Source organism: Argiope bruennichi, chromosome 6 (assembly GCF_947563725.1).
Source record: "Argiope bruennichi chromosome 6, qqArgBrue1.1, whole genome shotgun sequence".
NCBI classification, from domain to species: domain Eukaryota; kingdom Metazoa; phylum Arthropoda; class Arachnida; order Araneae; family Araneidae; genus Argiope; species Argiope bruennichi.
In genome coordinates, this window is record NC_079156.1 from 106,842,445 (window position 1) to 106,864,692 (window position 22,248).

The 22,248-nt window shown below is 27.7% G+C and overlaps 1 protein-coding gene across 1 annotated transcript; it reads right to left on the reverse strand.

Moving 5' to 3' along the window:
• Positions 1-5,208: 5,208 nt before the first annotated feature.
• LOC129972848 (SNARE-associated protein Snapin-like) lies at positions 5,209-17,572 on the reverse strand. The gene is made up of 4 exons (XM_056087145.1): positions 17,322-17,572; positions 13,809-13,855; positions 11,931-12,049; positions 5,209-7,969 (listed from the first exon to the last, which is right to left on the reverse strand). The coding sequence occupies exons 1-4, from the start codon at positions 17,468-17,470 to the stop codon at positions 7,871-7,873; spliced, it is 414 nt and encodes a 137-aa protein (XP_055943120.1). The 5' UTR covers positions 17,471-17,572; the 3' UTR covers positions 5,209-7,870.
• Between the last annotated feature and the right edge of the window lie 4,676 nt (positions 17,573-22,248).

A 22,248-nucleotide genomic window follows, 5' to 3' on the forward strand; every position in this document is an offset into this window, starting at 1 on the left:
ACTTGTTCAACAGGATGTTCTCTTGCGACAAACATGCGCACTAGTTTCTATTCTCCGAGAAAGTGGCTTAGAGCCGAATTATTTTAATTTCTTCCCTGAATTGAAAGAATTAGTTAAGAGGCCAATGTATTCAAATTAATGAAGAACTATATATGTTACAAATCTGTAATGTTGCTTCCTAGCGCGGTTAGTTCAATCACTGGAAAGACCATTTTACGATCAGCTCTATCGAGTGCTGAATGGGTAATCTCAGAGATTGGTGACAAAATAGACACTACTGGAATATTCCAGAATTTTGATGATAGGGCCAATAGGAACCGAGATATGCCTGATTGTTCCAGAGCCTTCTCTGTCCGGCTTCGGAAACTATAAAAGGGCGACAATCTTAAGCCGAAGCCAGTTGTGTACAGAATCGTGGAAAGAGTCAGTGGCGAATAGTTGGATCAGTCCAGCAAAGCACAGGTGTTGTGTGGAGCTCAAGCGTTTGCTGAATTGAGCCGTGTTCCGAATCCTGGTATTTATTATAGAAGCAGCATCGAGTCCTGTGAGGAGTAGCCAGTCGCGTAGTAGTGAGTCGGCAGTTGGATACAGCTAAAGCAAGGAGACAGTAATGAATTGCAGGCGTTTGGAGAGACCGTAGAGAGTAGCTACGAAGAATCCCTCCTCCTGGTGAATTCTGTCTGGTCGCTTTGTGTGCTGGGGTTGTTATTACTGCTTGTGGGCTACCATTTGTTGTAGTGTGCTGCTGTCTGTTGCCTGTGTTCGTCTCGACTGTATATTTGCCATCTGCGTATTCTTGTTTTCGTGTTTAATAAACATCATCGTTGTTTTCTACTGAGAAATGTTGATTGGATTTCTTCATCGACTCAAAAATTGAAAATAACTCCAGAATTCCCTTAACAATATTTTTGGCCAATAAATCCACTTTGTTCTGCATAATTTTTATGGTTCCATTGGAAATTGGGGAAGGGAGGGAGGATGATCTTTGTCATTCTAATGCTGAAAATTAGAAATCAATGTATCACATTTAAACAATCACATAAGTGTTTAACATTCTATAAAAAAATATCTACCTTTCTCAAGTCAAACAGCATAACAAGTGGTAGGACAGCATGGATATCCATTGTGTCATGGTGGCAAAACGTTCATATATTTGTCATTTTTTTTACAGCCTTAGGATTTTATAAAAAAATAAAACGGATTTATCTTACCTCTCAAGAGATACAGTAAATGATAGGGCAGCAAAACGTTTGTGCATGTGTCACTTAGAATTCTATATTGTAAAAAGAGTTAAATTTTCTCCTCAAATCAAGGAGGATAGCAAATGATAGGACAGCATGGATATCCTTTGTGTCATGGTGGCAAAACGTTCATATATTTGTCATTTTTTTTACAGCCTTAGGATTTTATAAAAAAATAAAACGGATTTATCTTACATCTCAAGAGATACAGTAAATGATAGGGCAGCAAAACGTTTGTGCATGTGTCACTTAGAATTCTATATTGTAAAAAGAGTTAAATTTTCTCCTCAAATCAAGGAGGATAGCAAATGATAGGACAGCATGGATATCCTTTGTGTCATGGTGGCAAAACGTTCATATATTTGTCATTTTTTTTACAGCCTTAGGATTTTATAAAAAAATAAAACGGATTTATCTTACATCTCAAGAGATACAGTAAATGATAGGGCAGCAAAACGTTTGTGCATGTGTCACTTAGAATTCTATATTGTAAAAAGAGTTAAATTTTCTCCTCAAATCAAGGAGGATAGCAAATGATAGGACAGCATGGATATCCTTTGTGTCATGGTGGCAAAAGGTTCATATATTTGTCATTTTTTTTACAGCCTTAGGATTTTATAAAAAAATAAAACGGATTTATCTTACCTCTCAAGAGATACAGTAAATGATAGGGCAGCAAAACGTTTGTGCATGTGTCACTTAGAATTCTATATTGTAAAAAGAGTTAAATTTTCTCCTCAAATCAAGGAGGATAGCAAATGATAGGACAGCATGGATATCCTTTGTGTCATGGTGGCAAAACGTTCATATATTTGTCATTTTTTTTACAGCCTTAGGATTTTATAAAAAAATAAAACGGATTTATCTTACATCTCAAGAGATACAGTAAATGATAGGGCAGCAAAACGTTTGTGCATGTGTCACTTAGAATTCTATATTGTAAAAAGAGTTAAATTTTCTCCTCAAATCAAGGAGGATAGCAAATGATAGGACAGCATGGATATCCTTTGTGTCATGGTGGCAAAACGTTCATATATTTGTCATTTTTTTTACAGCCTTAGGATTTTATAAAAAAATAAAACGGATTTATCTTACATCTCAAGAGATACAGTAAATGATAGGGCAGCAAAACGTTTGTGCATGTGTCACTTAGAATTCTATATTGTAAAAAGAGTTAAATTTTCTCCTCAAATCAAGGAGGATAGCAAATGATAGGACAGCATGGATATCCTTTGTGTCATGGTGGCAAAACGTTCATATATTTGTCATTTTTTTTACAGCCTTAGGATTTTATAAAAAAATAAAACGGATTTATCTTACCTCTCAAGAGATACAGTAAATGATAGGGCAGCAAAACGTTTGTGCATGTGTCACTTAGAATTCTATATTGTAAAAAGAGTTAAATTTTCTCCTCAAATCAAGGAGGATAGCAAATGATAGGACAGCATGGATATCCTTTGTGTCATGGTGGCAAAACGTTCATATATTTGTCATTTTTTTTACAGCCTTAGGATTTTATAAAAAAATAAAACGGATTTATCTTACATCTCAAGAGATACAGTAAATGATAGGGCAGCAAAACGTTTGTGCATGTGTCACTTAGAATTCTATATTGTAAAAAGAGTTAAATTTTCTCCTCAAATCAAGGAGGATAGCAAATGATAGGACAGCATGGATATCCATTGTGTCATGGTGACACAATGTTCGTGTATTTTCTGTCACTTTTTACAGTCAAATTTCATAAGGGGGAAAAAAAAAGATCCAATTTTCTAACTGGAAATACCACAGCATGATAATGTCTTTGGATTTAATTTGTCTGTCTTTATTTTATTCTTATCATTTGCTTTTAATTATACATCTCAAGAAGTGGATAATAGTCATCATTTCTTAAATATTTCAATTTGTATCAAGTGTACAGTTATCTTTGCAATCTCAAGAGGTGTACAGTGATAACTTGCACACACACAAAACATTATCTTAACGCGTGCGAGTACGATTCTGATAGCTAAACAAATGAAAAATATTGCTGTGCAATGTGTTAAAAAAAAAAAACCTTACTGAAAAATCGTAAGCGGAAATATGGGTACTATTATGAAAATGATAACTATTTTTTTAGTGATGTAAAGTGATTTTTGTGTGATAATATGCTCCAAAGTTATTAAAAAACATAACAATTTTGATAACGATACAAAGGATTTTGGAAAACATTCTTTACTCCACTTACTAATTGTGAGCGAAATTTGATAGTTCTCAACTAATGATTTCTGTCTTGTAGAGCGTTTGAAGGATTTTCGTAGCATGCATGCCGCAGTTTACAGAGAGTATGCCAACATATAAATAAATTCAATTCAATTCTTCTTAAGCTGCTTCTTAATTCTGCAGTAGCTGCCGCCTAATGTAATCACATTAGGACTTAAGAATTTTGATAACATTAGCCTAATTAGTAACAATAACCATATTGAATCAGATTAGTAATATTTTTATGACCTCAAAGGAAAAAAAACCACTTCAGATCTAGCTATACTTTATTTCAAAAATACCAATTCAATTAGGATGAATGGTCTCCCTAAAACTTTCTCTCATACTCCAAAATAGATGTTATCCCTCAACCCCGTATTAAAATGTGGACCTTGGCTAAAAATACCTTCCACGATGTTTGCTAATAAAGTTACGAAATATACATCTTGGGGGCGAATTAAGCATTTTTATTAAATCTGTCATGAGCTCGTTGGCGATCAATCTCTGCATGCGGTTAATAGTACTCAAAAATAGAGTCCTTATTTTAGATGTATGTGTTTTTTTTCTATGCGACTGAATTAAAAGCTACAATTGTAATAAAAAAAAAAATCACATACCATATTGCATATATTTGAATCATTGCGTTTTTTAGTTATTGTGATTATATGCTTGTGAAAGTACAGACCTTGATGGATTTGGTTCCATGTAAAACCTGTGCACCAAATTTTATCTATGTGTTAAATTTTATTCGTACAGTTGGACAAATAGACTTCTTAAAGGATTTTCGCCCAAATCTTAGAGATCTACAAATTTAATGTAAAGATCATATACCAAATTTCATCCATCAAAAACAAAGCATTTTTAAGTTATCTTTGTTATAGATAGTCAGACATAATATCAAAAATATTATTTTCGAAATCAGGGAGATCTGAAATGTAAAAATTAGTTAAAAATTCGAATTCTAATTTTTTGACAATTACAATACTCATATACAATATGCTCATATACAAGAAAATAAAAATTTATTAAATATTGCTTATAAACACTTATTCCTAAACGGTTTACTTATCTATACCAGTATGAAATTTTTAAATTTTATTAACAATGATTTCATGTTTCAATTCACTCTGATTTCCAGAAGCTTCTTTTTGGTGTTCATTGAAGAGTTTCTTCAATGCAATAGTCCTTGTCAGAACCGTTATCGTTTATTGTCTAGCTTTATTTATAAATATCCCACAATTTTTCAAAATTTCACAAAGGAAATTAAATTTTCAACAATGCCATAGTAACTAATTGATATCATTTAAGAATTTAAATTTCGCATTTAATTCTCAAATTAATTCTTTTTTTTTTATCCATTGTGTTTTCATAACTCAATTGCAGCCAATAATAGTTTATGGCTGTCCAACAGATTTCAGGTCAGACCTGACAGCATAACTATTGGTTTAAATCAATCTATATTCACTTTAGTTCAGAAAAAAATGCATAATGGGAAAATTTATTATTTAATGAATGAAATGCCCCCCCCCCCATTTTTTAAACATACCAATAAAGCAAGTTATTTTAAAAGAAACATGAAAATTTGCATCAAATGATAAATTTTAAATGAATATAAAAATTTATCCACATTAAATTGATTAAAAATTTTTAAAAAACATAAGTAGACTATAAAAATTAAATTTTTCTATCTTTAAAAAGTTTTTTTAAAAATATGCATTCATACAAAAAGTAAATAAAAGTCAATGCTTTAATATTTTGTATTTTACAACAGGAAGAGAGCAACATATTATGGGCAGAAAGAACAAATTTGCATTAAAATCCACAGAATTCCACTTCATATGAGTAATGCAGACAATTTCAACAGTTGTTACAAATGATTAAATGTCAGATCATTTATTATACAATTGGATAACATGCTTACTAAAAATTAAATTTCCTAAAAATTAAATATTCTTATGAAATCAAAAAACAACGTCTATGTACAAATTTACAAATAATTTCAGAACAAAAAAATATTTTTATGAAAATAGAATGCAAATTTACATTAAATATATGTACATGCACACTAATAAAAAGAATTATCAACACACGTTGATAAGCAGAAAAAAGTAATTTTATAGACGATTTAATTAGAAAAATTGAAAATTAGAGTATTCATATGAATGTTACGAAAACAAATATTTTTACCTTAACATGCTCACATTAAAACATACACTACCATAATTTTCAAACAACCGGATGTAGTCAATGTAATGTAACTTTTATTTTTAACACATTTATTTATTTTAATCCATGATTAAATTCCAACATTTTCAATATTACATATTATTTAGTAATCTTAATCAATTATGGTGCATTATCATAATTTATCTAATAATCATGTTCTCATAACAACTATATAAAGGAAACCACATTCTACAAAGCAATTATATATATATATATTATACATTCTAATAAAACGCGTTTGTATGAAATACCTATTCAGTTACATAAACGATGAAGCTCTACAAAATAAGCAACTTATAAAGAACACATTATTCTAATTACAATTATGGTATAAGGTTCTATTTGTTTAATCACCAATCTTTTGACTTATTTTGGAACATTTTAGGATGAATGGATGGATGAATGATTTAAGTAATTAGCCATAACTTATAAGCTAAATTACACTTTTCCAAGATCAAATATTTTTATAATATATGTTTAATTTTTGAAAGGAACTTAATATTTTATTATTTCTTCTCCCAGATCATAAGAAAAAAATTAAATTATTTGCCATTTACCAAGGAAAATATTAAACTGCTATAGTTCAAACTACTAAATATAGACTTTAATGTCTCTTATGAACTGGAAGCTCAAAATCTTGATATTTATTTTTTCTTCACCGTTGAAGTTATCAGTTCGGCATCTAAAATTTTACTGCAGATAGATATAGTTTAATATCATTCTACATAGAATCTATAGTGATTTTAAGAATAGAAAAATACTGTAAAGAAACATGTTTTTTTATCTATCTACATGTGAAAATATACATTTCAACAAAGTAAACAAGCATACATTTCAAACTCAAAGTCTCATAAGAATATAACTAATAGTTTTTTACAAACCCTTCAAAAAGTACTATATCTGTGGGATATCTTTTCGATGTTTAAGCAAATGTAACCAGGCACAAGCTGGACATGGACGGCTGCAGCAAAACAAAAATTCTAATTTTTAAAAAATGGTTATATAAAATATTAAATTATAACTAATTTTAAACTATAATAAAAAGAATTTAATGGTTTTTTCTTATTTTTTTATGTATTCATAATTTAATTTATAATATATATAAAAATTTAGCAGACAATTTCATAATTGATTTGACAATTTTATGATTGATGACACATTTCCACAAAAATTTATATGTGTGGCATAATTAACATATATACTATGAAGGCAAATAATAAAATATAACAATAAAGAAATTCAACATAGCTTGATACAATTTAAATAGTTAATTTTAAATTTTAACTATTATAATAAATTTACTTTCATTTGTGCAAATATGTTTCATTATATTAATTTTCAGAAACTTAGTTAATAGTTTCTCTTCAAATATTGAAAATATATACATAATAAATAATTTATTTGTTTTAATATTCTAATTTGAGCTAGTGCAGTATAAAAGGATAGATATCTTATAGATATATATTACATAATGTACCTTGAAGGGTTTGACAAAAAAAAAAAAAAAATTAAAATAGAAAATGTTTAATTTTGTAACATACAGAACTAAAGTTTACAGATGCAATTAATACATGAAAAAAACATTTAACCCTTTCAGTAGTAACAAGGTCTAACTGGCTATGCAAATTCTAACCTGGCAGACAGGTTTCTGTTTCAAACAAGGGGTATACAATGCAATGCGAGTTATTATCTAGGGTGCCCTCACTTTACACCTTGCACTCCTTACTTGAAACAGTTCACCCTCCTTTATAGAATTTCCATGGGTGGTTGAGTAGGTTCAAGAGTGAAAGGGTTAAAAATGTTGTACAAATCTGATATGTTCCATTAGTAATATTAAATAGCAGAAAAATATGAAATACCAAGGAATAGTCAATTTGTAACTATTATGAAATATTAATACACAATAAAATACTTATACAAAAATTTGTATTTTCTTCTTACAGCAAAAAAATATAACACTTAGATTATGTAAACCACAAGCTCAATAATTTTCTATATGTCCTAAAAAAATCATACAGAAAAATTGCAGTTAAAAAATCAATGTGCTCCTACAAATAAAGATTTAACTTTTTAAGTACATGATTCTCTAAGTATATACAGATTTTTCTTACTCCAAAATTAAATATTCTCTCAGAATGTATAAGATCTAAATATAAAGTATTATTTCACATTGCTGGTGGAACTGATGTAGGACTAGTTTCAAGAAGAGCCTTCCTTTTTGCTGTTTCACGAGCTATACTCTGATGTAATCGATTCAAGCGCTCCTGCAATTAGCATCAAATTAAGGATCATACAAAGGAAAAAGAAAAGAGATTTGCATTTCAGAATTACAACTGAAATGTTAATTTTAAGTCTAAGATGCACAATTATATATATATATATATATATATATATATATTTATAATGATATATTTTATTCTAATTTATATCTTACTTAATTTCCTAATTTTTATCTTAACATAACCCATATTAACTTAATTCTAAAAAGACAAATTCCTAATCCAATTCCCTCTTTTTTATTTAATTAATGCTATACAAGCTCTGTAAAACTGCTTTAATCAGCACTTTCACATGCTCCAAGAGAAGGAATAAAAATCTGTCAAGCTAAGAAAATTCTTTTAAAAGATACCTATATTTCCCTTTTTTAAGTGTACATGTGTCAAAGAATTCCTATCGGAATCTCATATAGTATGAAATCACCAAGGGGAAATATTTCAGGCTTTTCTCACTCTTTTTCATTTGTATCGCAATGTGAACAGACAACAGTTTCATTGTCGCTTCTTTATTGTACATAATTTATGCTTCCCAAGATGGAATAAAAAAATTTCAAAGTGTCTTCTCTCTCCTCTGCCATGAAAATTTTTTAAAAATAATTGTTTGCATTAGATATATAATTCAGCTTAAACATCTAGGTTTAATATATAGGTCTATAATATAATTCTTTGAGCCTGGTTAGTATAAGAATTCCAGCACCTCAAAACTAGGGATAATTTTTCAAATAAGAAAACAGAATGGAATAATTCTTCCTATATGAGTTATTTTTCAGCCCTAGATTTCAACTATGCATATGAAAATATCTTAGTTAGGATTTTGTCTTATAGGGCCATTTGGTTGGCAAGTCCAGGCTCACAGGATTAACTGAAGAATCCTCAATAGAAAAAGGTTGGAAACAAACATAACATAATCCTCACCAATTATACACAAGCTCCTGCTGAAAAGAATCTATTCCATCATCAAAGTGGAAGTAATTAAACTTCTCCACACTACACTCAATACGGAAACAAGATCTTGTTTATTTATCTGGCATGTTTTCATCCATATATTCAAGGTGCTCAGTAAAAGTATTTTTGCTCTATAAATCAAAGGCTACATAGTTCTAAACATAAAATGTAATTCATAAATAAATTTGTATTCACATCAATTGATTTGTTAAAGCAAAGATGGTAAATTTTTATTCATGTCATTTAATCATAAATTTATCTGATGAGGTACTTTCTTGTAAATTAAAATCTGGTTTTATTTGTAAGTATTGTGGGAATTATTTCAAAGGTCAATGTAAAAATTTTAGAATTAATAATAATTGTTTGGAAGAATCATTTTTTCTAAAATAAGCTGTCTTATTATTCATGACTTAGATCATTTTGTGATCATTAGATGAATTAATAAATCAATCGCAGTTTTTAAATAACAAGGGATTAAAAATTGTTTTTTAAAAATAATTATATTTTCTTAAATGCAGCATAGGTAGTTAATACATATTTAATAAGGCAGCAGAAGCTTTCTGAATTAATAATATTTATATATATAAATTACTCTAGCAGGAAAGATACTAGAAAATAACAAAATCTTTAAAATAATTTTTTTTTTTTACAATATAAATAACATTACAATATCTTAGGTCTAACACTAATGTCAAGTACAAAGAATTTTTATTTTGCCAATAACGTTGATAGTAAAATTTAAATAAATATAAGAATTACTTCTTTGTGTGTGGAGAGTGTAATATAATTATGAACATAATAATATCTATTATTTCACAATTCAGAAGAAATTCAGAATTTCAACCAAGTTTTTAAATAACACATTTCTCCTGGGAATTCAATATACTTTTTGTATCCAACATCAAATGGTGAAATCTACAATTTTGTGCATACACTTATAGGAAATATAACAACATTCTTAAGAATTCAATAGACAAATGCAACCTAAACCATAGTTTGAAAATCAATAATGATAAAACTACATAATTACAACTACTTGTACTTGTTTGAAACATTTTAGTTCAGTAATACAATGGCCAATATTGCATAGAATTTGTTTCTCATGACATGAATATCACAGAATGGTTGAGGCAGAAACAGTTTTGTTGACGGTTCAAATGAAATGACTTGTATGATTTAAGAATTCCTATAGCACTGCAGTAAACACATGTAACTGATTTTAGTGCCTTCGGGGCTTAGCAATCATTATCTAGATTTAAATTTCAGTGATTTGATTCTGAAAAAAGGCCCACACCTTAGAATTTGCTATAAAATCATTCCAGAGATTCTCAAATCAAAAAACCATTCTATCTAAACCAAAGCTAGATTAAACTTTCAAGGGGTCTTTAGACAATGAATGTTTCAGCAGCCACTACTTTCTCATACCAGTTTCCAAAACCAGATATTTTTGCACTGATTTTAATTGAATTTCTAAATCAACAGTTTTAAGTAGCAACTTTGGCAAACTGAAATAACAAAACATTGAGCAACTCATTTTCAAAAGAATTGGTTTTTTTTTTTAGAATAATAAAAAGTAGTAGTTTTTTTAGTATAATAAAAATTTTTTTAGTAATATAAAAAACAAACAAACTTAAACTTTAAAATTAATTTTATACAAAACAATCGAAATGAGAATGAGAAAGGCATTAAAAACAATCTAAATTGGAAAGATGTTTCTTTAAATAATATATAAACTTTTTTCAGGAATATAAAGATAACAAAAGATAATTAATATGGAATGTCATTAGAATGATGTTGTCAAATTCAAATAAAACTTGCTTTCAATTTGAATAAGTCTGAGTGCATAACCTTAAGAATTTCAAAAAGTACAAAATTAAATTGCTCTGAAAATACTACATAACATTTCGAGGTAAAAGATCCCCCTCGCCAAATGGCAGAGTTCTTATGCCCATTTAATAAATCAAACTTGACTTGAGACATCAACCAAATAAGAATTGCTTAAAGTATTCTGCAACTCCCACAATACTGATGGTAATATTGCAGGATTAATAATGTTTCAAAATAATACCAATGTTGTATTTATTGTATAATTGACATTACAAATTTCAAACTTATGCAGAATTTGATCTTACTGTAATACTATCAGTTTTAAATGAAAACAGATAGCTTTAATATTTTTAAGTTCTAAAAATATGAAATAATGAATATTACAAATAGTTTATAATAAAACAGCATTAAAATAACTTTGAAAATCGAGAAACACCCATTTCATACAATGCAAATTTATAACACAATAATGAATGACTAATAACTTGTAGCAGTGAATGACAAGTCAAGTTAAGCTAAATCTTGAAAATTACATGCAGTTGTATCACATATATCATTTTAGAATTATAATATGTTTTGTTAACCTTCTAAATCTGTGAAATTTTCTCAGCAATTGTTAGACAACATTTCAGGTTTTGAAAAGATGTTGCTGTATTGATTCAATTAAGTGTCTGTGGAAAAGTTGCTTATTAAAGCCATATAATTTTTGTATAGAGCTATAACAGCATGATTGGCTTGATTTTAGTTTATTAGTTAAAAAATATGATTACCTGACGCACAAACAATGCTCAGGCACCAAAGGGATTAATATCATACATGTTATATATATAAAAAAAAAAAAAAAAAAAATGGATGTTTATTATACAGAATTTTTATTACTGGCATTTAAATTTCAAAAAAAAAAATCAGTTCAAATATATAAATAACTTTTAAATATACAGTTAATTATATATATTGAACTGATGCATAATTTTTAAATAGATGATTAGAAGTATTAAAATGTGTAAAATTATACATTATGCAGTTTTCTTCATATTATCAACTTGAATTGTGAACAACAATAATTTTATATTTAACCAAAAATTTTAAAAATAAACTGAATAAGAATGAAACATTAAATTGCTTTATTATTAAAGCAGTGAACAAACTTCTCATCTATACATAAAACAATACTCACCTGAGCATTTTGTAAGATATTATTGACCAACATGACTCGACGCTTAGCATTCATTAGTTTCTTTACATACACATCCAGGTCAAACATAGAATTATATGTTTCTGAGATTTGCCTTAATTCTGAAAGATTCAAAATTAAAATAAAGATTTAACATATACCTGATGAGCTAAAATTTATAAAATATAAACAGAGAAACAGTTAAATTATCTTTTATCTTTGCAAATCAATTGAAAATCAGATTTTGAAACTATCACAGAACATTATATCTTGAGAAAATTTTAATTATTCAAGGTTAAGTTTTAATGCATTTGAATGCATATAGAGATAAATGATTACTTTCCAAAGAACTTTATACAACACTTTGCTCAATCCAACATTTTAAAAAATGAATAAAAAAACCCTTAATTCTATTGATAACAAGAAATATTTTAATTATCATAAAGAGTATTATAGTGCTTGATAAAAAAAAATATAAAAAGAAATAATATAAAAATTTTAAACAGTCTTTCACTTTTCTAATGATAAAAAATGTTAATTTTTTTTCTTACATATAAAATTTTAACAATTAGGTGATAACAGTCAAAGATTAGCAACAAATTATTAACTTCATCAGTAAATGTTGAAAACATGATTAACTTAGCAAGGCATCAAATTGTCAGCATATTCAGTTCCTAGCATATGGATCAATTCTTAATGTAATCATCAAAGTTTTTTTCAAAAAACTAAAATAAATTTGCTTTAAAAATTCTTTCTCAGAACTTAAAGTTTGAATTCAAAATTATAAGCAGTAAAGAGGATATTTACAATTAGTCAACAAAATGAGATATTGGAATAACTAAATTAAACCACACTAAAGAGACTATGTTACAGATGCTGTATATTAACAGTCTAGAATTCTAACACATTTTAAAATAAAAATTCTACTGATCATGTCAATGGAAATCTGAAATATTACTTTGATCATGCTAATTTATATACAAGACATTATATTTCTTTTTAATTCCTTGATACTTTACAGAAATTTAATTTCTACAATTTCAAAAGATAATAAATATAGCTTCAGATTCACTGGATAAGTTGAGCCAGTGTTTCATATTAAAGAAAATTATTTATAAATATAATGTATGCATGATTCAGTTATTCAATACAGAAGGACTTAGTTCTTTACACAAGGTCAGAAAATGATTAATAACATAAATAAGAAAAAATTAATAAATAATATGCACAGCCTGTTAAAGATTTTATTTATATATATAATGCATAACATTTTTTTTTAAGTAGAAGCAACCATAGAATTCTTTATTAATATATTTTATTCTTTAGGATGTTGCAGAGTAAGTTCAATTTTTATCTTTAAGATTTCTTTGAATGAAATTACAATCAACAGGAGCCTCAGTTTGAAAAGTAATGTAGAAAGTAAAAAAAAAAAGGGGGGGGGACATTGTGTTGAGTTTTGAATGATTTAGAGTTATCATGGGAAAAAAAGAGCTCACATAACTCAGAAGTTAAAAGAAAACCTGAGAATAATTAAAAAGTAATTATTTTTAAAAAGCAGATTAATTAAAAAGATTACATACATACACATATCTCTTCCTCTGACATAAGAATTAATTCAACATAAACATTTTCAAGATAAAATTGAACATTTCCATAAAAATGAAAATGGACTTTTGATTTAGAACTGAGCATTTAAAAAATTTTCATTTAACATAAGACATTTACATAAACTGAAATTTTTTACATAATAATCATTCAATAAAAAGTAATGAAAATGAGACACCAGTAATTTTATATATTTGTATTTGAGCAAAAGTTTTCAAACAAATATAGCTCTAAGATACAATTTTATTATAAAACAATAAAAATAATCAGTGATACCTTCAGACAAACTTTCTATTTGCTGTCGCAATTCCTTTTGGCTGATTCTAAAAGATGGAAAAAAAGTCAATTTTTAAAATCCTTTTAAAAAAAAGTATTTTAATCAATTATATGAATAATATAAATCTAAACAGTTACATTTGAATTTAGTGCTGCTATTTAATATAATTTTATCACTACTGTATACTTGTGATAAATATCCAAAGAAAATTCTTTAGATGGGCAAAAAGATAATCCAATATCTGTTAAAATGTGATATATTATAATATAAAATAATTCAATAAAATCAATCATAAGTCATTTCTTATGATTCACAAAAGGAATACTATAAAATTATTATATTCATAAAATCAGTCTGTTAAGTTGTAAATGGATTACTATAAAGAATTTTGCATTTCTGATCTATGGGCAGATGTGGTAAACTACTACTGCCTACTTATTCAATGAAAGTCAGAAAAAATTGTAAAGTTGATGCAATTCATTTAATTTTCTTTTAAAGTGTTTTATTTGAAAATCATGTAAGATATTATTTCACTTCCACATTTTTGATAAAGAAGAAGGAATGGTAGTGTAAACAGGAAGAAAGTATTAACAGGTGTTTGAATATATTTATGACCATCAGTTTATTGGTGGTTTTTCAAATTATGTTTAGATTGCCAAGCTCATTTAAACTTAATGCAACCATCTAAGTGATATCTCATTTACTTGGTAATGGTAATAAAACTTGGAGATCATAAATATCTGCAAGTACCTAATAACATTAAAGACGGGAATGCAAAGGTAGGGTAATACTGCAAATATATGTAGAAATATATCTCAAATAAATTCTATTCTCTAATTGAAATCAAGAAATATGCACTAAAAAGAAATTTTATTATGCAGCTGAAGATAATTAATTACCTACAAGAATGGCTGATACAGTCAATTTCAATAACTTTTTCCATAAAATTTAAACCCATATACAATTTTTAATTGGTATAGTTCAAATCATACAATTTTTTAGTACATAATAGCCAAGATATATACTTAAAAGACAGTGTAAAAAAGAGGGAGGGGAAGGAAGAAAGAAAGAAATCCATCCAGCAACTTCCTCTTTTCGTTTGAGAGTGTAATATCACATAATTCATTTGACAGACTCGATGTTGAAAAAAAAAAAAAAAATCTGTCAGATATTGTTGACAAAATCTAACATAGAGAAAACTTTAAATGCTTTAAAATGCAAACCATGTCATGCTTCAGTGAGATGACCCTTTGTAGTACAGTCAAACTGACCTGTCTAAGATTATAGAATCTTGTAATTAATTCTTTGTAAATGGTTTTCATGAAATGAAAATTAATTAATCTGCCCAAGAAATGGTTTCCTGAAGATCTCAAACTATCAATTTTATTGAAATCCAGAAAAAAATTAATTCTATCAATCTAATTCTAATTTCTTAATAATGGCATAAAATATAAGACTTGCAGTTCCAATAAAAGGCTTCAAAATGAAAAGTTATACTTTCTAAAGAGCATCTTATTTTATGTGAAGCTATAAATAGTTCAAATCATATAAATATCAAGGTATTAAGGTAACTGTTACTTGTTTACAAATAACGATAATTCTTTTCAGTTAAAGAAAGATTGGACAAACCAGATAGCTAATTTTCATAAAATTCTAAATCAGCAACAGATACAGCAATTCTTTCAATTTTACTTTAGAAATACTCAAGAAAAACATCTGATCGCAATAAGGGACAGCTAAATAATTATCTTCAAAAGCTAGTTTAATGCTTTGCATGGTATAATTCTTGCTTGTGAAACAAATATTAAAAAAATACAATTACATAATTAGATTAATATTTACTTGTTTATCAAAATTACAAAACAAATGCTTAATAAACAAAACATATTGTTTTTGATAAATGTATTAAAATTCAAACAAAAATAATTCATAATGCAATATTTAATAGGAGGATAATTAGATAATTTATTTATTTAAAAAAAAACATCAATAAGAAATTAAATAAAGTAAAAAGCACACATATAAATCTTTAAATAGCAGTAAAAATAGCAAAATTTCTAAAAAAATCTAGAATATTAAATTAAATTCAATATGAATGCAGCTGAAGATTTTAGTAAATGAAGAAAACAGAAAACTAGTTTGCATTGTAAAAAGAGTTTAAACTTTCAGGGAAACATGGAGGAAAAGGGAGCACAGACAATGCATGTTTTGATCTCTTCCATTTTTGACCAAGGTTCCAGAATTAAATATTTTTAATTTAATATCTATATAACCAACATCAAATGTTATAATAAATTAAAATAACAAACACAGTTGCAAACACCATTCCAAAGGGTTAGTTTCAAAATGCTACATATAAAAAAAATCTAACTTTAAAACTAAATTTAATGTTTTAGAAATTGGATCAAATTAGTTTCAAGAAAGGTAACTTTAAAAAAAAGGTAAAGGAAAGTTGAAATCTTTCTAACATAGTTTAAATATTCAAATATAAAAATCTTCAAAAGTAATTAACAGAAGCTCATTCTGAAAACTGAAATCATATCTAGATCACAATTAATGAAAATAGATTTGAAAACACACACAAAAAAACTCCTAAAACCAGCATTCTGAAATTTAAAAGCACTTGATTTCCTTTATTTGAAATTATTATTAATCAGCATGTTCCAGAATAGGGCTTTTTGTAAATCAATGAAAGTGAAAAATCAGAATATCCTGATAACCTCCCAAAATAATTGTATTTTGAAGAACTCTTTCCAAGCCTTAGGGATTTCTCTAAGCTGTGAGACTTTCAGACATTTGCCTATTTAATAATTTGACCCTATAATCTTTATTTTAAAGTTGTATTTTAATCTCTTAATAATTATTAAGTTGATAAAGTAATAAAAAATGCTATATTCAAGCATTCAAATAATTGAATGAAAAGATATTTCGTCTCTTTAGATATATTGGCTTTTCGATTATGATTATTATTTTTACTCATTACGAATCTTCCATCATGCAGAAGACTGAAAAAGATGAGAGAGTAAAATTATCAACACAGTGATTACAAGCATAAACAAATTAGTTCAATGAGAGAAGTGGAATCATAATAACTGACTGCGCACAACAACAGTACACTATTAATAATTTATGATTAGTATAATTATGATTACAGTAAATGTATTTTTAATTGCAACAATTGCATCATCTCATAAGCAAAAGATAAAGATTCTTTTGGCACAAGACATGCACCATAGTACAGAAAAGATTAATAATAGCACTATTATTTTTGAAAAATAAAATTATAGTTAACTACAACTGGGCACAAATTTTATATTTATTAACTTCACTTACACAAACTAATCGAATATGCAATTTTCAGTTATAAGCATGTCAAAATTTTAAAGTATTTAGCTGAAGTTACAATTTTCAGTATTTAGTCTAAATAATATCTTTATGTTAAAGCAACATTATTGAGACTGCTTATAAATATAGAATCTCACTTTACATAAAATAAAGTGGCACACACTTACAAGGTAAGTCTAACATGATCATCTAACTGTTCCACAGATGGCCGTAAAAGTTCCATTAAACCTTCAGCTAACGCATCTCGAGTAGGAGAATCGCCACAGTCATCCGTCTTATCATCAATAGATGTTGTTGTACTAGCCGTATCTTCCATCAGTACTATGCACGGTATGAAGTTTACTGAATGTAATAATTTTCAACGAGCAGACAACAAAAACGAAAATTTCATTCAGAAACTAAATATATTTAACCGTTGCCAAATATTAATTCAAAAAATCTATAAATTGAGAAACATTTAGTCATGTGACCAACCGTCAGAAAATTAATTGACACAAATAAATGTATTTGGATTTCATTGAAATATTTTTGAAAAGTTAAATTAAGAAGCTTTAATTAAAACTCAATTACATGAAAGATCTTTGATTTCAGTCATCAAACGAAATTTAAGGTTTGCTAGATTTCAGTCCGATTTCTTAAGCTCAGAAAATTGTGCTAACCATAGAAAAACTCGCCAAACGTCCACTATTATAGAAAGATATGGGAACAAATATTTTAGTTTCAATACAAAAATTGTCACGACAACATTTAACAAAAAAATCGTCCCCCAAAAAATCCACTCTTTGTAAACAGACATTAATATTATGTTGGGCAAAATGTTATAATATTTTGTAAATTTCCGAGTAATAGAAACTATCTCAGTAAGAAGTTGATTGAATTAATTTGAATAGACAGCGAACTCACTGAACAAATGTAATGAAACTGAAGAGGATTGATTAATCCATAATGTTATTTGCCATGATCTGACTCCATGTAAGGATTTGGGAAACAATCACTCTCCGTTTATTTCAAAAATATATCTTTATTCGACACACAACAACATCGCGCACTCTGTCCCTCGGAGCTACTCTGATTGTATTTCACCGCGTTCCCCGAGAGGCGGGAAACTGAGTCATGCTGCGCGTTCAAGGCCATTTTATGATTAATGGAGAAGAAACGCACGTCACACTTTGGCGCGCTTTCTCCGAGAGAATTAGAACGATCGCTACAGAGTATCCCCCCAGTGACAGAGGATAATACGATGGAACGATACAATATATACATTATGATTACATGGAGCTATATACGAATAATAAGAAATTATTACAAATAAAAGTTGATTATTTACATTGCAAATAATTTAAATGACGATTATTACATTTATTGAAAACAAGACATGAAAAGCAATTTTAGTTTTTTTTTTTTTTTGCATATATAATCAAAGTATTTGTTAATACTAATAGGTGATGTATTTTAATAGCTTCGATAGGAAATGAACTCGTCTGCCCGATCTAGTTGTCACAATTTTATCTGGTGCAGTTTGATCGTCAGACTGTCCTCCCAGAAATTTGCTGGCGAGACAGTTTTTTCTGCATGAAGAATTCGAGTTTTTTCTTCACAAATAGGAATTAAATATGCTGGTTTGACACGATTAGAACGATCGCTACAAAACTCACTTCAATAATTACTTTATTTAACTATACAGAAAAGATGCCAAGATCCTATTGAAAAATTTTGAACTTGCAAAAAATTCAAAAGGAGATAAATTATGTTTCTCTGAATTAATTCGTATTATTTCTTATTTTTTAATTAGTATTATTTCCCATTTTTATTTCTACTTACTATCATCTTTTAAAGTGTTTTTATACAATTAAAAATATATAAAATTATTACGGGTAATGTTTTAATACATTTTTCTGAGTTAACTATTATGAATAAAACTTTCTTGAAGTTTCTTTTCCCTCCCTTTCTCGTGCACGAAGCAGGAAAGGTATTATAACGGTAAAAAAAATTCTAGTTTAACATTTTGATAAATCACTACTTTTTATACCTCCCTGAGTTAGAAAAATACATGTTTCGGCGTTATGTCTTTCTGTCTGACAAAAATAACTTAAAAATGTTTTGAGCTAGACTGATGAAATTTGGTATATAATTTTTACACAAACTTTGAAGATTTCTTTCAAATATTGAGCAAAATCCATACAGAGGAAACCTGTCTGCCTGGGTTTGAAAATATAACTTAACAAGATAACTATAAAGCGAAGAGAACAACGTAGATAAATTTAGTACACAGATTTAACATTAAAGCGTAGATGCCTATTAAATTTGCAACGAAATTCGTCATGGGATGACTGACTGTCTATGGATGTGTAATTTCCTAAGCATAAGTAAACGATATAGCTCAAAAACTCAATAACTTGAATTTATTTAATTTGATACTAATTTTATGATTATAATTTTAATACTATTAAATTTTGTTCTCAATTAGCTAGAAGAAACGCGTTTAAAAACTAATTTGATTTGCGGTCATTATTAACCTCATATTAGGGATTAATAGCCAATAAAATCGATTAAACATGATTAATTCTGTAAACATGTTAAATTTACACCAAATGTCAATATTTCGTAATTACTGTTCACCAACGCCATGCAAGGCATTCATGGCCTTACACAAGGTTTAAAATTTTATGTTGGTTGACGAGGATGACATCCAGGAAGCATGCGAGCAAATTTTGGGCAGACCACTCCGGCTGATTATTTTATGGATGTAACCAAAATTTACCACATAGTGTTTGTATCTAATATAATAATTAGTTATCTCCCATGACTATTACCGATTTGTACATTTTATAAACAATATTAATTTACTTGAACAGCTTATTTAATTTTTGACTATTTGAAAGTATTAAATGTTAAATATAACCAAGAAATAAAATTAAAAACTCAGCAGTATATGGTGGTCAAAAAATGTTTTAGTATTTAAATGAAATTTTGATGCATAAGTAGATAAAAAATGTGATGAATATTTTATTTTTAATAAGAAATCAATGATTTACACTATCACAATCAATTGTTAAAAATTTTTAGATAGAATGCCTTTCCAAAAATAAGATTTAAGTATCGTTTTTTTTTTCTTTGCCATTTATATTTAATCCTTTTGACCCGAATTTTGGCATGATTGAAATTTTAAACCCATTTAAAAATTGTTCTTTCTGCAGTAACCCATATAAAAGTAGAATTTATTTACCCAATATGGACAAGTTTGATCTCCGGAACTCGTATTGCACAAATGCACATTCATTTTACAACCGGGGGGGGGGGCGATATTCTGATTTTCAATCTATCATAGTTTCATTTTCGTATGATGAAAAAGTAGAAATATGTAAACAAATAATGCGTTTCGTTTCAAGAGCTTTGCAATGAAAAATGAAACTTTTTGGCTATATTTATTTTATGACACATTTAGAATGATAAATTGTTTAATTATTTAAGACATGCTGGATGAATAGGCAATATGTGTGAAGAAAAATTCCTTCTGTTACTTTGCAATTTTTGTATATGCATACATAAAAAAAACACTGCAGATAATTTTCTAAATATAATACTTCTTTTGATGATAATAATAAAATATTTTAGAATTTTTTTTTTAACTGTTGTTTTTATGTTGCATTTCAAGTATTGTTTTTTCAAAGTTTAATTTGAATGCTGGAATAAAATATTCTTCATTAATACTCTTCCCTGTTTGAAAAATGTTTTAATATTGATACCATCATTTAACTTGAAAACATTGAAATGCAGCTTAATTGTTAATTCAGTTCAGTTTGAAAGCCTGATAGACATCGAACTATCTCACATCTCTTCCTCAATTGCAACTCTTATATTTTTTGTTTTTTTATAATGGGAAAGTGATTTGAAAACTTTGAAAAATTAAATTTATACGATTTCAAATGGTAAGTAAATAGTTTTAAGAGAAACTAATATTTTCCTCAAAAAGTTGCCAACATCGGCGATAAAACATTTTGTAAGGATTATTCCCGCGGCCTAGTCCACGACCTCCGTGTATTACGGAGGTCGTGCCTAGTCCTACTGAGATCAGCTCTATGGAGAAGATCTACCAATAAGAAGGTCGGAGAGTTCATTGTTTGGTATAAAATTTATAGCGTAGCGTTTACCGGTAACCGGCGTGGTTTGCGTCCCTTCTGTATGCGGGTAGAGTTAACCGGAGGACGTATTGGAGGATCAAGCTAGGTTCCAATTAGTGCCTGTAGACGGCGCCAGCAGTCTACAGCCATCTATAGGCGCTAACAAGAACTATTCCAATTGCAGGATTAGCTATAATCGGGGTTATAAGATTTGGCAAATAAGCACATTTGTGGCGAATTATGCCAATCTTTTTCATTTCCTATTACGCGATTTTGTTTTTTATTTTATTCCGCCAACACTTGGAATCATCAAACTGATTCGTTTCTTTTACTCTTTCTGAAACTTTACTCGTTTTTTTTTACACTCTTTCAGAAATTCATCTGATAATTTTTTATTTTAAATTGATTTTGATGTAAATAAATTCTTTATTATTATTAAAATGTATTTATTTATTAAGAATTTTTTAGGTCATTTGTTAAAAATTATTATTTATTAAATAACTTATTGAAAATATAAATGTATTTATTTATTTTATTATTGTATAATTATTTTTCATTTGAAAGAAAACGTCTCCAACAGTCGATAATAATAGAAATATTTTCATGCGAAATTTGAATAAATAAATTCTTTTATGTTATTGCGATTCGAAATAACATTTGGCTGCAAGGACTCTCCATATAATATATATATAAATTTTTTACTAAATGCAAATTTTTTTTCTAATAAAGGAGAACGTGCGCGTGTGTATGCAGAGAAGAATAAATATGTAGGAAAGGAGGGTAGGAAAGTGTAATGTTTGGTAGAGCAATTTTTTAATTTTTATTATTTAAAAACAGCGAAAAAGTTTGAAGTTTTTCTGCAATAACTTTCGAAAATATTTCCAAATTAAAAAAAGATTTTAATTCATCTTTAAAATAAAAGTATATTTAGACATATATCTTTTTAATTATAAAATCTTATAATATTCTTTAT

What these genes read in the sequence shown, in the direction of transcription:
- LOC129972848 (XM_056087145.1), bottom strand. Translation starts at nt 17,470, where the DNA reads ATGGAAGATACGGCTAGTACAACAACATCTATTGATGATAAGACGGAT. An exon ending in GATCATGTTAGACTTACCTT is followed by an intron (nt 13,856 to 17,321) that starts GTAAGTGTGTGC and finishes TCCATCTTTTAG; the next exon opens with AATCAGCCAAAAGGAATTGC. An exon ending in ATATCTTACAAAATGCTCAG is followed by an intron (nt 7,970 to 11,930) that starts GTGAGTATTGTT and finishes TGCTAATTGCAG; the next exon opens with GAGCGCTTGAATCGATTACA.